The sequence below is a fragment of the Mandrillus leucophaeus genome, unplaced genomic scaffold (assembly GCF_000951045.1).
Source record: "Mandrillus leucophaeus isolate KB7577 unplaced genomic scaffold, Mleu.le_1.0 Scaffold130, whole genome shotgun sequence".
Lineage (NCBI taxonomy): Eukaryota > Metazoa > Chordata > Mammalia > Primates > Cercopithecidae > Mandrillus > Mandrillus leucophaeus.
This window is the reverse complement of record NW_012101255.1, coordinates 3,685,817-3,699,902: the sequence shown is the minus strand read 5'-3', so window position 1 is coordinate 3,699,902 and position 14,086 is coordinate 3,685,817. Positions and strand designations below refer to the sequence as shown.

The 14,086-nt window shown below is 37.7% G+C and overlaps 1 protein-coding gene across 2 annotated transcripts in view; it reads left to right on the top strand.

Annotated features, from left to right (window-relative positions):
* RNF13 (ring finger protein 13) overlaps positions 1-14,086 on the top strand; it is a 162,036-nt gene that overhangs the window by 22,134 nt on the left and 125,816 nt on the right. For both annotated transcript variants that reach the window (XM_011972770.1, XM_011972771.1), the window contains one exon: positions 11,306-11,435. In XM_011972770.1, coding sequence (XP_011828160.1) covers positions 11,322-11,435 — 114 coding nt within the window. In that variant the 5' untranslated portion in view covers positions 11,306-11,321. The remainder of the gene's footprint in view (positions 1-11,305; positions 11,436-14,086) is intronic.

The window sequence follows — 14,086 nt, the reverse complement described above, 5'->3', positions numbered from 1 at the left end:
TGGGAGCTATTTGGATTATGGAGGTAGATTCCTCATGAATGGCTTGATGCCATTCTCATGGGAATGACTGAAATTTCACTCTTAGTTCCTCTAAGAACTGGTGATTGAAAAGAGCTTGGCACTTTCTTCCCTCTCTCTCACTTCCTGCTCTTGCTGTGTGATGGGCTCCATTTTGCCTTCTGCCATGAATGGAAGCAGCTTGAGGTCCTCACCAGCTATAGATGTTGGCACCATGCTGCTTGTACAGCTTGCAGAACTGTGAGCCAAATAAACCTTTTCTTTATGAATTACCCAGCTTCAGATATTCCTTTATAGCAACACAGATGGACTAAGACAGGTGTCAAGACCATTTGATGGACAAAGGCATTGTACATAGTCTTTTCTACAAATGGTGTTGGAAAAATTCAATGTCTGTATGCAAAAGAATGAATTTGACCTTTACCTCATACCATATGCAGCAGTTAACTCAAAATGGATCAGAGACCTAAACATAAGAGCTACTATGTAAAACTCTTAGAGGAAAACATAGAGAAAGCTTCACAACATTGGAATTGTCAGTAATTTCTTGGACACGACACCAAAAGCATGGGCAACAAAAGAAAAAAATAAATGTTTGACTTCATGAAAATTAAAACGTTTTTGTGCATTGAAGGACAGTACCAACAGGGTGAAAAAAATGAGAGAAAATACTTTTCCGTCATATATTTTATAAGGAATTGCTGTCCAGAATATATAGAGAATTCTTTTTTAAAAATTTTTTTATTTCCATAGGTTTTGGGGGAACAGGTGGTATTTGGTTACATTAGTAAGTTCTCTTCAGTGGTGATTTGTGAGAGATTTTGGTGTACCCATCACCTGAGCAGTATATATCCTCACCCCTCTCCTACCCTTTCCCCCGAGTCCCCAAAGTCCATTTTATCATTCTTATGCCTTTGCATTCTCGTAGCTTAGCTCCCACTAATGAGTGAGAACATACGATGTTTGGTTTTCCATTCCTGAGTTACTTCACTTGGAATAATAGTTTCCAGTTCTATCCAGGTTGCTGCAAATGCTATTAATTCATTCATTTTTATGGGTTAGTGGTATTCCATATATACCACAATTTCTTTATCCAGTAGTTGATTGATGGGCATTTGGGCTGGTTCCATATTTTTGCAATTGCGAATTGTGTTGTTATAAACATGTGTATGCAAATATCTTTTTTTATGTGACTTTTCTCCTGAGTTGGGATTGCTGGATCCCCAGTAGTGGGATTGCTGGATCAAATGGTAGTTCTACTTTTGGTTCTTCAAGGAATCTCCACATTGTTTTCCATAGTGGTTGTACTAGTTTACATTCCTACCAGCAGTGCAGTAGTGTTCTCTTTCACCATATCCATGCCAACCTCCATTATTTTTTGATTTTTTTGATTATGGCCATTCTTGCAGGAGTAAGGTGGTATTGCACAGTGGTTTTGATTTGCATTTCTCTGATCACTAGTGATGTTGAGCATTTTTTAATTTGTTTGTTGGCTATTTGTGTATCTTCTTTTGAGAATTGCCTTTTCATGTCCTTAGCCCACTTTTTGATGGGATTGTTAACTCAGTGGCAAAAAACCAAGCAACCCAATTAAAAAATGTACATAGGAGCTGAATAGACATTTTTCCAAAGAAAACATACAGATGGCCAAAAAATACATGAAAAGATGCTCAGCATCACTAATCACTGGGGAAATGCAAGTCAAGACCACAATGAGATACCACTTTACATGTATTTTAGTATGGCTATATGTGTATATATATTGTGTATATATGTCTATCATAAAATAGATGTAAAGTGGTATCTCATTCTGGTCTTGAAGAAAAACATAAAAAAATGTTGGCAAGGATGTGAAGAAATAGTGTTTGTGTATTATTTGTGGGAAAGTAAAATGGTGCATCCACTTTGGAAAATGGTATGACAGTTCTTAAAAAAAAAAAAAAAATCAAACGTAGAATTACCATATGATCCAGCAATACTTCTGGGTATATACCACAAATAATTCAAAGCGGGAACTCAAGTTATTTTTTTTCGCAATAGCTAAAAGGTCTAAGCAACCCAAGTGTTGATTGAGAGATGAATGGATCAGTAACATGGGGTATGTACATATAATGGAATATTAGCCTGCTAAGGAAGGAAATTTTCACGAGGTACAACATGGATGAAACTTCAAGATATCATGCTAAGTAAAATAAGCTAGTCACAGAAGGACAAATATTGTATGATTCCACTTATATTAGATACTTAGAATAGTCAAATTCATAGAAACAGAAAGTAAAATTGTGCTTGCCAATGGCCAGGGGATGGGGCATGCATAATTCTTGTTTAATGTTTGGGAAGATGAGAAAATTTTAGGGATAGATTGTGGTAATATTTGCACAACAGTGTTAATATAGTTGATGTTACTGAACTGTACACTTCAAAATGTTTAAAATGATAAATTTTGTGTCTGTATGCCACGTTAAGAAATGAGGCTGAAGGTCTTCTGAAAAGATCACTGAAGAGTTAAAATAATTTTTCATGCATTTAATAAATTTTTTGTTATATAAATTCTCAAACATGTAGAAAAGCAGAGAAATAGTGTAGTGAAGCTCAATGTAATCTTCACCTAGATTTACAGTGTGTTTTTTTCTGAAGTGCTTTAAATGACAGATATCATGACATTTCTTTCCTAAGTACTTTACTATAATAGATAGCTCCCAAAATAAGGACTTTTTCATACAGCCTTTGTATTAGTCCTTTTTCACACTGCTGATAAAGACACCTGAGACTGGGCAATTTTCAAAAGAAAGAAGTTTAATGGACTTACAGTTTCACGTGACTGGGGAAGCCTTACAATCATGGCAGAGAGTGAAAGGCACGTCTCACATGGCGGCAGACAAGAAAAGAGAGCTTGTGCAGGGCAACTCCCCTTATAAATCCATCGGATCTCATGAGACTTATTCATTATCATGAGAATAACATGGGAAAGACCTGCCTCTATGATTGAATTACCTCCCACCAGGTCCTTTCTACAACATGTGGGAATTCAAGATGAGATTTGGGTGAGGACACAGCCAAACAATATCATTCTGCCCTGGCCCCTCCCAAATCTCATGCCCTCATATTTCAAAACCAATCATGCCTTCCAAAAGTCCCCCAAAGTCTTAATTCATTTCAGCATTAACTCAAAAGTCCACATTCCATTGTCTTTTCTGAGACAAGGCAAGTTCCTTCTGCCTATGTGAGTGTAAAATCAAAAACCAATCAGTTACTTCCTAGATACAGTAGGAGTACAGGCATTGCATAAATACAACTGTTCCAAGTGGGAGAAATTGGCCAAATCAACAGGGCTACAGGCCCCATGCAAGTCCAAAATCCAGCAGGGCAGTCAAATCTTAAAGTTCCAAAATGATCTCCTTTGACTCCTTGTCTCACATCCAGGTCATGCTGATGCAAGAGGTAGGCTTCTGTGGTCTTGGGCAGCTTCTCCCCTGTGGCTTTGCAGGGTACAGCCTTCCTCCTGGCTGCTTTCATGGTCTGGCATTGAGTGTCTACGGCTTTTCCAGGTGCACAGTGCAAGCTGTTGGTGGATCTACTATTCTGGCATCTGGAGGTTGGTGGTCCTCTTCTCACAGCTTCACCAGGTGGTGCCTCAGTAGGGACTGCATGTGGGGGTTCCAACCCTGTATTTCCCTTCCATACTTCCCTAGCAGAGGTTCTCCATGAGGGCTCTGCCCCTGCAGCAAACTTTTGCCTGGGGGTCCAGGCATTTCAATACAAATTCTGAAATCTAGGCAGAGGTTCCCAAGCCTCAATTCTTGAGTTCTGTACACCCACAGGCGCAATACCACATGGAAGCTGTCAGTGCTTGGGGCTTGCATCCTCTGCAGCCAGGGCCTGAACTGTACCTGAGTCCTGTTTAGCCACAGCTGGGATGCAGGGCACCAAGTCCCAAGACTTCACAAAGCAGCAAGGCCCTGGGCCCAGCCCAGCAAACCATTTTTTCCTCCTAGGCCTCTGGGCCTGTGATGGGAGGGGCTGCCATGAAGACCTCTGACATGCCCTGGAGACATTTTCCCTATTTTCTTGGCAATTAACATTTGGCTCCTTGTTACTTCAGCAAATTTCTACAGCTGGCTTGAATTTCTCCTCAGAAAATGGATTTTTCTTTTCTATTGCATCATCAGGCTGCAAATTTTCTGAACTTTTATGCTCTGCTTCCCTTTTAAACTTAAGTTCCAATTCCAAATTGTATCTTTGTGAATGAATACAACTGAATGCTTTTAAGAGCACTTGGGTCACCTCTTGAATGGTTTACTGCTTAGAAATTTCTTCTGCCAGATACCCTAAATCATCTCTCTCAAGTTGAAAGTTCCACAAATCTCTAGGGCAGGGACAAAGTACCACCAGTCTCTTTGCTAAAGCATATCAAGAATCACCTTTTCACCAGTTCCCAATAAGTTCCTCATCTCCTTCTGAGACCACTTCAGCCTGGACTTCATTGTCTATATGACTATCAGTATTTTGGTCAAAACCATTCAACAAGTCTTTAGGAAGCTCCACATTTTCCCACATTTTCCTGTCTTCTGAGCCCTCCAAACTGTTCCAACCTTTGCCTGTTACCCAGTTCCAAAGTTGCTTCCACATTTTCAGGTATCTTTTCAGCAGCGCCCTGCTCTACTGATACCCATTTACTGTATTAGTCCATTTTCATGTTGCTGTTAAAGACATACCTTAAACTGGGCAATTTACAAAAGAAAGAGGTTTAATGGACTTATAGTTCCTTGTGACTGGGGAGGCCTCACAATCAAGGTGGAGGGTGAAAGGCACATCTCACATGGTGGCAGAGAAGAGAAGAGCTTGTTCAGGGAAACTCTTTTTTATAAACCTATCAGGTCTCGTGAGACTTATTCACTCACATGAGAATAGCACGGGAAAGACCTGTCCCCCATGATTCAGTTGCCTCCCACCAGGTTTCTCCCACAACACCTGGGAATTCAAGATGTGATTTGGTTGGGGATGCAGCCAAACCCATACCAACTGTAATATTATCATCATATCTAAGGATTTTTTTAAAAGGATATCTAATATCTGGGCCATATTTCTGTTGTCTCCATTATTCCCAAAATGTATTTTTATTGTTGGTTTAGTGGAACTATATGTTGCATTTGTCTTTACTGTTTCTCATCTCTTTTGACGTATTAACAATTTCATGTCATTTTCTCATTCTATCCTCTTGTATTGTCTCTGTTTATTGTGTTGAATTTTGTAGTAATTGGGGCATTACCCTCAAGCAAGACACCCATGTTGTGGTATCTTATTTTTTTTTTTTCATTCCAGAAAATTCTTGTAAGCTTGAAGTGAGAGCTAAAGGCTTGTTAGAATTGGTTTAAAACAGTTTTGCAAGAATACATCTTAAGTGTTATAGTACAGACTGAACAGAAAGTAAAATTAGAATTTGACAGTTGGAAAAATCTTTAGAGTTAGGAAGCTGATTTCAGTTAAAATGTCTGTTAATAACTAGTAGAATTATGTCAGATAGTAGGCCAAATTAGATGTGATCAAGGATGGTGGTAGTGGACACATCTCTAGAAGCCTTTTTGGTAGTTCTCAAGGGTTTCTTGTATATTCCCTACTTTGAACTTTCTTCCTTTGAAGAAGTGTGACTTTTTTTTATTATAGGCATAAAATGAATACAGAGTTATATTCTGTCTTTGGTAATATAAGTGGGAGGAGGAGGGGCACAAGGAGGAGGAAAAGGATAAAGGGAAGGAGGAAAAGAGGTAGATGTTTGTTATCAGCAAGATTTTACTTGATTTTTTTCTATGCATTCTCTGCTTCCCAGAATGGTTCTAAAATATCCTCAAGATGAATGTTTTCTATTTGCTGGGGGTTAAGAGTCACGACAAACAATACTTTATTGTAGACCATGCAGAGACTCCAACAGTTGAATAAGTTCAAGCATGAGAGACAAGTAAGAATTGTAATGGGGAAGAAAGGCACCACACTCACTGTCCATGGTCAGGGGTTCTGATTGGCATCCACACTCTCAGTAACTGATGGGTTATTACCTGGTACCAGGTTCACTAGCTTGGTAGGCGGTAGGAGGATAGAGACTGGGAGCACAACATATCAACATAAAATGCATCTTCATTGAGAAGCCTTGCATTCATTCAGATAAACCTTTCATACCTACCAAAGAGTATACTGGATTGTAACCAGTGATATAAATATGTGGATGTGTGTCACCTCAGCATACAAAAGTGTCACATATGAAAGGAACCACTTCTTCTAATATTCCATGAGTAGCTCCAGCTTCCCTCAAGCATCATGCTTTCTTTCAAGAAACACACACTGCAGGGAATCTGAGACTTTTTTTGTTTATGTTTTTGTAATAAGCTTTTGTAGTTAACTTACAGTCTTTACAGTTTAAATACTTTTCATCATTCAGGAGTCATTTTTACCATAAATAATATTACCTAGTAATACAACAGACAACCTGCATTTATTTTAATCTAGTTGATTAAGTGCTAGAAGAAGGTGTCAAAGAATTTAAGCTTGCTAACCTTTCTCCTCAGAAGGCTTCCTGGAAAAGGGAAGATTTAAATGAAAACAAAACAGGACAAAACAAAACCTAGCAGCAACAACAGAAAGCCTACGTGCTTATTTGAGAACGTATTAATAAGCGTGGTTCTTTTTCACAGAAACTATCTGTAGTTGAACATACACAAAATTTTGCATACAATTTCATGGGATTTGTAGTTTTCCCCCAAATTCTCTTTTGAAGATAGAAGGGAGTGTATTTTGGTTCCTGGGTAACATGTGAATGAAGATATAATCCCAGCAAGGTGATTGCTGGAAACAGTGAGCTAATCAGAGCAAGGTTGAGTGGTAGAGTATGAGGAAGTAAAATTGTTTAGGTTGAGCAGATGGTTTTTAAATTTTTTTTTGAGACAGAGTCTTGCTCTGTTGCTCAGGCTGGAGTGCAGTGGCATAACCTTGGCTCTCTGCAACCTCTGCCTCCCGGGTTCAAGCGATTCTCGTGCCTCAGTCTCCTGAGTAGCTGGGATTGCAGCTACTCAGCTACAAAAACTACCACACCTGGCTAATTTTTGTATTTTTAGTAGAGATGAGGTTTTCCCATGTTGGCCAGGCTGGTCTGGAACTCCTGACCTCAGGTGATCCACCCACCTCAGCCTCCCAAAGTGTTAGGGTTTCAAGTGTGAGTCACTGTGCTCGGCCTGGGCAGATTCTTAAATGTGAAAATTTTAGACCCTCTTGCGCCTTCTCCAACATTTACTTTTGTTGACCAATGCCTTACTTCCCCTTACATTCATTTTAAAGTTCTTGTCTTTCTTGACTTTCCTGAAATCAGTCTCTCTCTCTTTTCTCTTTTTCCACCTCCCTTTGAAACTTAGATATCCCTCAGTTTTTTTAGTCCTCTTCTGTTTTTGATTTTCACTTTTACATTAAGAGCACTTCAGTTATTCCTATCTACTGATGATTCCTAAGTCTCTTTTTGCCTTGTGTGGAGCTCGAGACCTTTATTTATTGTTGCCTGTGTACATGTCCACCAGCCTGTTCCACAAATACTAAGTTCAGAAATTCTCAAGTTGTACTTACTCTCTCACTGTGGTCTTCCTTCTGTGTTTCCTGTTTCATCTGTTGGCATCCCTGTCCAAAGTCCTTTCTTTCTATATTCCATTGCTATGTTAAGCCCTTCTGTGCATAATTGTATTTATTCTACAGAGTTGTCTTATAGGTCCTATGGTCCTACTTTTAGAGATAAAGCAATTTATGTAATTTAAATGTTTATCTCTAAATTACACTATTAGTATGGGACAGTGCTGGGATATAAACTCATATGTATAGATTCCATATTTTTTACTGCAATTATTATAATGCCTGCCACTTCTGTCACTTTAATCTAAAAAATATTAAGGGTTTACCTATAGGTGTAATTAAAGAAATATTTATTGCAGTGTTTTTCTAAAAAAAAAGTTCCAACAGTAGGAATTTCTGTTCAGTCCGTTAAAGAATATTCATAAGGAATACCAGGTGGCCATTTATACATCATATTTTTTACCAGTAGTTTTTATTTTATGTAGACAAATCATGTATGGAAACCCAAAGTGTGAAATAGATTAACAAAAAACAGTGCTTGAAAGAAGGGAAGCTCCGCAGTATTTCATGGACAGCTATTGGCAATGATTTTTGAGGAAAATTAGGAAAATATTCGTAATACCTTAAGTGGAAAAAATACAATTAGTAAAACAATATGCATAGTGTGCCCCCAATTTTGCTAAAAATGTATTTGAATATGCAGTTCGCCCTCCGTATCCATGGATTCTACATCCATGGATTCAATCAACTGTAGAGTGAAAATATTTGGGGAAAAAAGCATCTGTACTGAACATGGACAGACTGTGTTTCTTGTCATTATTCTTGAAACAATACAGCATAACCATTATTTACATAGCATTTATATTGTATTAGATATAAGCAATCAAGATATGTTTTAAAGTATTTGGGCGGACATGTGTAGGTTATATGCAAATATTACATCATTTTACATAAGGGACTTGAGCATCCTCAGATTCTGGTATCTGCAGGGAGTCCTGGAACCAATCCCCTGTGGATACCAGGGGACAACTCTATACATCGCTAAAAGACTGGAAAGTTATACATCAAAGTATGAACACTAGTTATTCCTTAACTTGAGGATTATTTATAATTTTTATTTTCTCCACATTTTCCACAATGAGCAAGAATTAGTTTTATAAATAGAGACTATAAAGCAAAACTCCCAAACATTATTAAATAAGGCAATAAATGCAAAAAACCCTCAAAACCTACTACATATCATTGAATACACACCATATACACACATACACCGTCATATACAAAGTAAAAGAAAACTGGTGACTGTTGCTCCATAAGCATTGGCTTTTGAAGCTCTTGAATACCTTTGTAGGCAAGAAACTGTACTCTACTCTTGGAACGCCTTGGATGAATATTAATGCTGTTTTCAGTAGGGGTTTAGAATTTGGACTTTGGAAACTGACTGTTAGGTTTGAATCCTGGCTTTGCTGTTATTTATTGTTTTATCTTGGGCAAGTTGCTTAACAGTTCCTAAGTTTTCCCCATTTGTGAAATGATACCTACTTTATAGGGAGGTTAGGATTAAGTAAGTTAACTTAATAACATGCTTACAGCAATGCCTGGCACTTAATAAGGGATCAGTATTAGTTGTTTTGGTTATTCCTGTCTTTTATTTTCCCTCCAAACTCTGTCTCCTTTCCCTCCCCCAAAGTTAGCTGGAGATTTAGATGGAAAGTCATAGTTTTTATTCAGATTCAGTTTCCCAAAGAGGTCACTGGTCAATAAGGTACATACTTCTTCTCCTACTAAAATTTAGTAGCAACTATACCTTATTTTGTAAATATTTGTGTGCTTTTATGGTATGATTTCTAACCAGAAATTGTCCACATTCAGTGATTCACTAGGAGGATTTACAAGACTCAGCACATGGTTGTACTTACAGCTGTGATTTATTACAGCAGAAGGATACAAAACAAAATCAGTGAGAAGAAAAGGCACATGGGGTAAAGTCCAGAGTAAATCAGTGTAAGCTTCTAAGGGTCCTTTCCCAGGGGAGTTACACGGGATGCGTCTAACTCCTCCAGCAAGTTGTGACAACACATGTAAGACGTTTACCAAGGAAGCTCATTAGAGACTCAGTGCCCAGGGTTTATATTAGGGATTGTTCATATAGACACTCTCTGCCTAGTGTGTACCAAATTTCTAGACCCTAGAAGGAAAACAGGTATTTAGCACAAATCACATTTGTTTGTAAAGTGTAGGCACACTGAGCTGTTCCTACTAGGAAATGGTGGGAACTGTCCTGAAATCTAAATTTCCAGATGCCAGCAAGGGGCCAACCTTGCAAGCAGACCTTTCTAGGGATGGCAATCTCAGGCCTGCTATGTTAACTCTTTTCTGTACCATGGTATGTTATGAAATGTATTTTACTTAAGAAACAAATGTCAACAAATCTAGACATTTTAAAAAAGCTTTATTGAGATACAATTCTCACATTATAAAATTCAACCAATTAAAGTGTACAGTGCAGTGATTTTTAGTATATTTATAGAGTTGTGCAGCCATCACCAGAGTCTAATTTTAGAACATTTTCATCATCTCCCCCTTAAAACCCTTACTCATTAGCAGTCATTTCTCATTCCTACCTTTCTCCTCCCTCAAGCTTTCCCCCCACACCCTGCCAATCCCTAGGCAACCACTAATTTACTTTTTGTCGTTAAGGAAAAATCTATACTTTAGCATGTTTTCATTTTTATTTCATCTCTGATATTAGTGTCTTTGTAAATGGTACCTTAAAAATTATTCACAGGTATTTTACTTCCAGTGTGTCAAAGATTCAGAGTTTGAGTCTGTATGGCAGCTTCTACATATAGAGCACTTATCTACACTAATCATCATCAAAATGGATATTACATGAGTTTGGGATATTTAATGAAATAATTCGTTATAAAAGCCCTTGTTTTTGTAATGCTCGTTCTCACTTGTTTAAAAGTATATAATACAATTGATTGAGGCATACCAATGAGAATTTTTATATTTATGGGTTGACATTTAGTGTTTCATGGTATCTTTTTGCTAAAAGAGAGAAAGGGACTCATAGTGAACAGGATGAAGTTGGGAGAGGTAGTTACGCTGTTGCCATTCAGATGTAGAGAAGGGAAAAAAGTGTAGATTGTTAGGAGGTAGGACAAAAAGTATTCCTTTATTATAAGTGGCTATTAATTTTTTGGCATTCTCTGATGTTGGTACAATATACAGTAGCAATGAAAAGTAAATTTACACGTGAGTTTATATTGAACCAGAAGCTAAAAATTTTTTAAGTTGTAGAAAATTTTCAATTTTAAAGCAAAGCTGCTTGTATGTTTTTAACCATTATTTTGGTTGAAATCTAGTTTCTTTGAAAATTGCGTTAGTAAGACAAGCTGTACTATAAACTGAGCACTATGGGAGGATTTTTTTTTTGTGATTAAAACACAGAACTTTGTCATCATGAGTTATATAGGTATTGACAAAACATGGATGTTCACCTAAATGTCCAAATCTGTGTAATTCTTATGCTTTTGAAATAAAAACTTTACTTTTAATGTTAATACATGTTTATAATTAAAAGGGATATTTTTGGACATTGGGAATTAATAACAAATGATCTATTCCCTGGGACAAAGCACCAGCTCTCATAGTTACTTACATCCTTGTCTTCCAGGTGATTTTACGACGAGATGCTGCTCTCAATAGGGATGCTCATGCTGTCAGCCACACAAGTCTACACCATCTTGACCGTTCAGCTCTTTGCGTTCTTAAACCTACTGCCTGTAGAAGCAGACATTTTAGCAGTAAGTACAGTAAAATTTATTCATGTCTAGAAACATCCCTTAAAGAAAAGCTTAAAAAAGCCCTGAATGATATTTATAAGACATTGTTATAAGATATTTTTATCTAAAAACATACCCCAACACATATACACAGTTACTTGACATTGAGGTACCTTATTTATTTATTTATTTATTTTTTGAGACGGAGTTTCATTCTTGTTGCCGAGGCTGGAGTGCAATGGTGCGATCCTGGCCCACTGCAACCTCCACCTCCCAGGTTCAAGCAGTTCTCCTGCCTTAGCCTCCCGAGTAGCTGGGATTACAGGCATGTACCACCAAGCCTATTTTTTTTGTATTTTTAAGAGACAGGGTTTCACCATGTTGACCAGGCTGGTCTTGAACTCCTGACCTAAGGTGATCTGCCTGCCTTGGCCTCCCAAAGTGTTGGGATTACAGGTGTGAGCCACCACGCCCAGCGCCTTATTCATTTTTTTTTTTTTTTGCTTCATATCTAATGTAAGATCTTGTGAACAATCAGTACCTGATAAGTAATGTTGCACATGAGGGTATGTGTGCACATGTGGGTGCTTTGCACACATACCTACCTGCTGTATACTTATATAGAATTTTACTGTTTTTCTTGGTACCTAGTGCATCTCTTCATGACTGTAAGATCTCAGTGGTATCTCTATTGATAATAATATTTAAGAAATTCTATAAGGTGTTGATAGAAAACTTCAGCCCAAGATTAGCATTAATGAGTCAGAAGAGAAGCACAGTGGTCCTATCTTTGATGGTGGATGGAAAAGTTTTTAGAGAAGAAGCGTGCTGCTCAAAACCTTACCATAGCCTCTCTTAGCTACTGTCTTACTTTCCTCCACACTGTGGAGTCATCAGATGGTCTCCAGCTTAAGATAAGGCTTGACTAGTGAGCTTTTGACTTTATGATGGAATGAAAGTGATGTGCACATTCAGTATGCACCTCAACTTATGATAAGATTATGTTCTAACAACCCCATCATAAGTTGAAAATATAAGTAGAATTTGACTTCTGAAACATTTTTGACTTATATATTTTCAGTTTATGATGAGTTTATCCAGATGTAGCCCCGTTGTAAGTTGAGGATATATATTTTCTATTTCTCTTTTTCTGTGAAGGTAGAAAAAGAACATACATGCCTATCCTCTAGGTCTGTGCTAAGGATTTGGTTTTACTTTCTGGGTGCAACTGATTTGCTTAATGGTATCAGGTGAGAAATAAAAGGGCAAGAATTGTTGCTGACCAAAGCTTGTTGTGGTACTCAGCTGTGCTTCTGCACTTTGCAGCAATTCTGGAAGATTCTGAGATCATTGTAGCACTTGAGAGAGCCAGGCTGGTTTCCATACTATAACTTTTGAAGGCAGAGGATGCTAGTAATCCATACGAGATTTCTCATCCCCTGTTGTCCTCTGTAGGGAACTGGTTGATTAGGTTTGTTTTTGGGAATAGTCTTGGTCTTTTTGAGGTGGAGTGGAAATAGAACCTTTGAAGACTGAGTCCATTGCTATTCAAATCTCCCTTCTCAATTGATCCCTAAAATCCTTAGAATATTCTTGGCATGACTTTTGAAATGAGTTTAGAGGATTTATGGACTGATCAGGGAATAAAGTTCTCCTTGTCTCCTTTCTCTCCTTTGATTTCTTCTATTTTGTGTCTCTCTTTTTCCCTCTCTGTTGTTTTTAATACCTTTTGCCTTCTTTCTTTCATTTATACCCAAGGTGGATTGCTATTCTGTGGTCGAGCTGCCTGATGGATTAAATGATTTTCAGTGTTGTGCTCTGGGAACTTAAGCAGCTATATGACCTTGATCAAATTACTCAGCTGCTATAAGTGCCACAGTTTCTTTATTTCTTTATGTAAACTAGAGTGTTGTGGTGGTGACTAAATAAGATAAACTGCTTAGAATAGTATCTGACACATGGTAAATGTTTTATATATGGTTTAAATCTTCATTATAATTATCATTCTGATTATATTTCACTCAGCCCCTTGAGAAGATATGAAACTACCTGAGCTGTATTTTTTAATGTAGAGAAACAAAAAAAATGTTAGGTATAGAAGAATAGTCAGTCCTTTTTGCTAGCAGGGTTCCCTGTGCTTTACACAGGTACTTGTGGAATGTATGTTGATGTCCTCTAGTGAAGGACCTGTAAGATGGGAGCTGTTTAAATCTGGTCTCTATGCTGACCATAAGGATAGAAGGCTGACACGAATGCAAAGATGGCTGGAGGGGAGCGGCTTGTGAAGGCATGTAACTGGTGAAACAGGGAACTAAAAATTGAGGCAGAGGAACTGGATATGTGACAGTCATTCAAAGGAAGTGAGTTAAGAGGTAGAAAGAACACTTCCTTTTAATGCAATAAGAGCATCCCTGAAATCTGAGTTTGCAGTAATACAGATATAAATAAATTAGACATCTAGTTCCAGTCAACTAGGTTGATTCTAGTTCTATTTGCACAGGGCTTGGGATGCTGCTTTTGAAAAGTTAAGTCCGTTTTAGTTATGCTATTTGTAATGCCAGATGCCTTTGGTTTTGGGTTTTTTTTTTTTTTTTTTTTTTTTTTTGCAGTTTTTATGTTACACGGGGTCTCACTCTGTCAGACAACAGTGTTTGTCCAACTAGTTGAGTTCT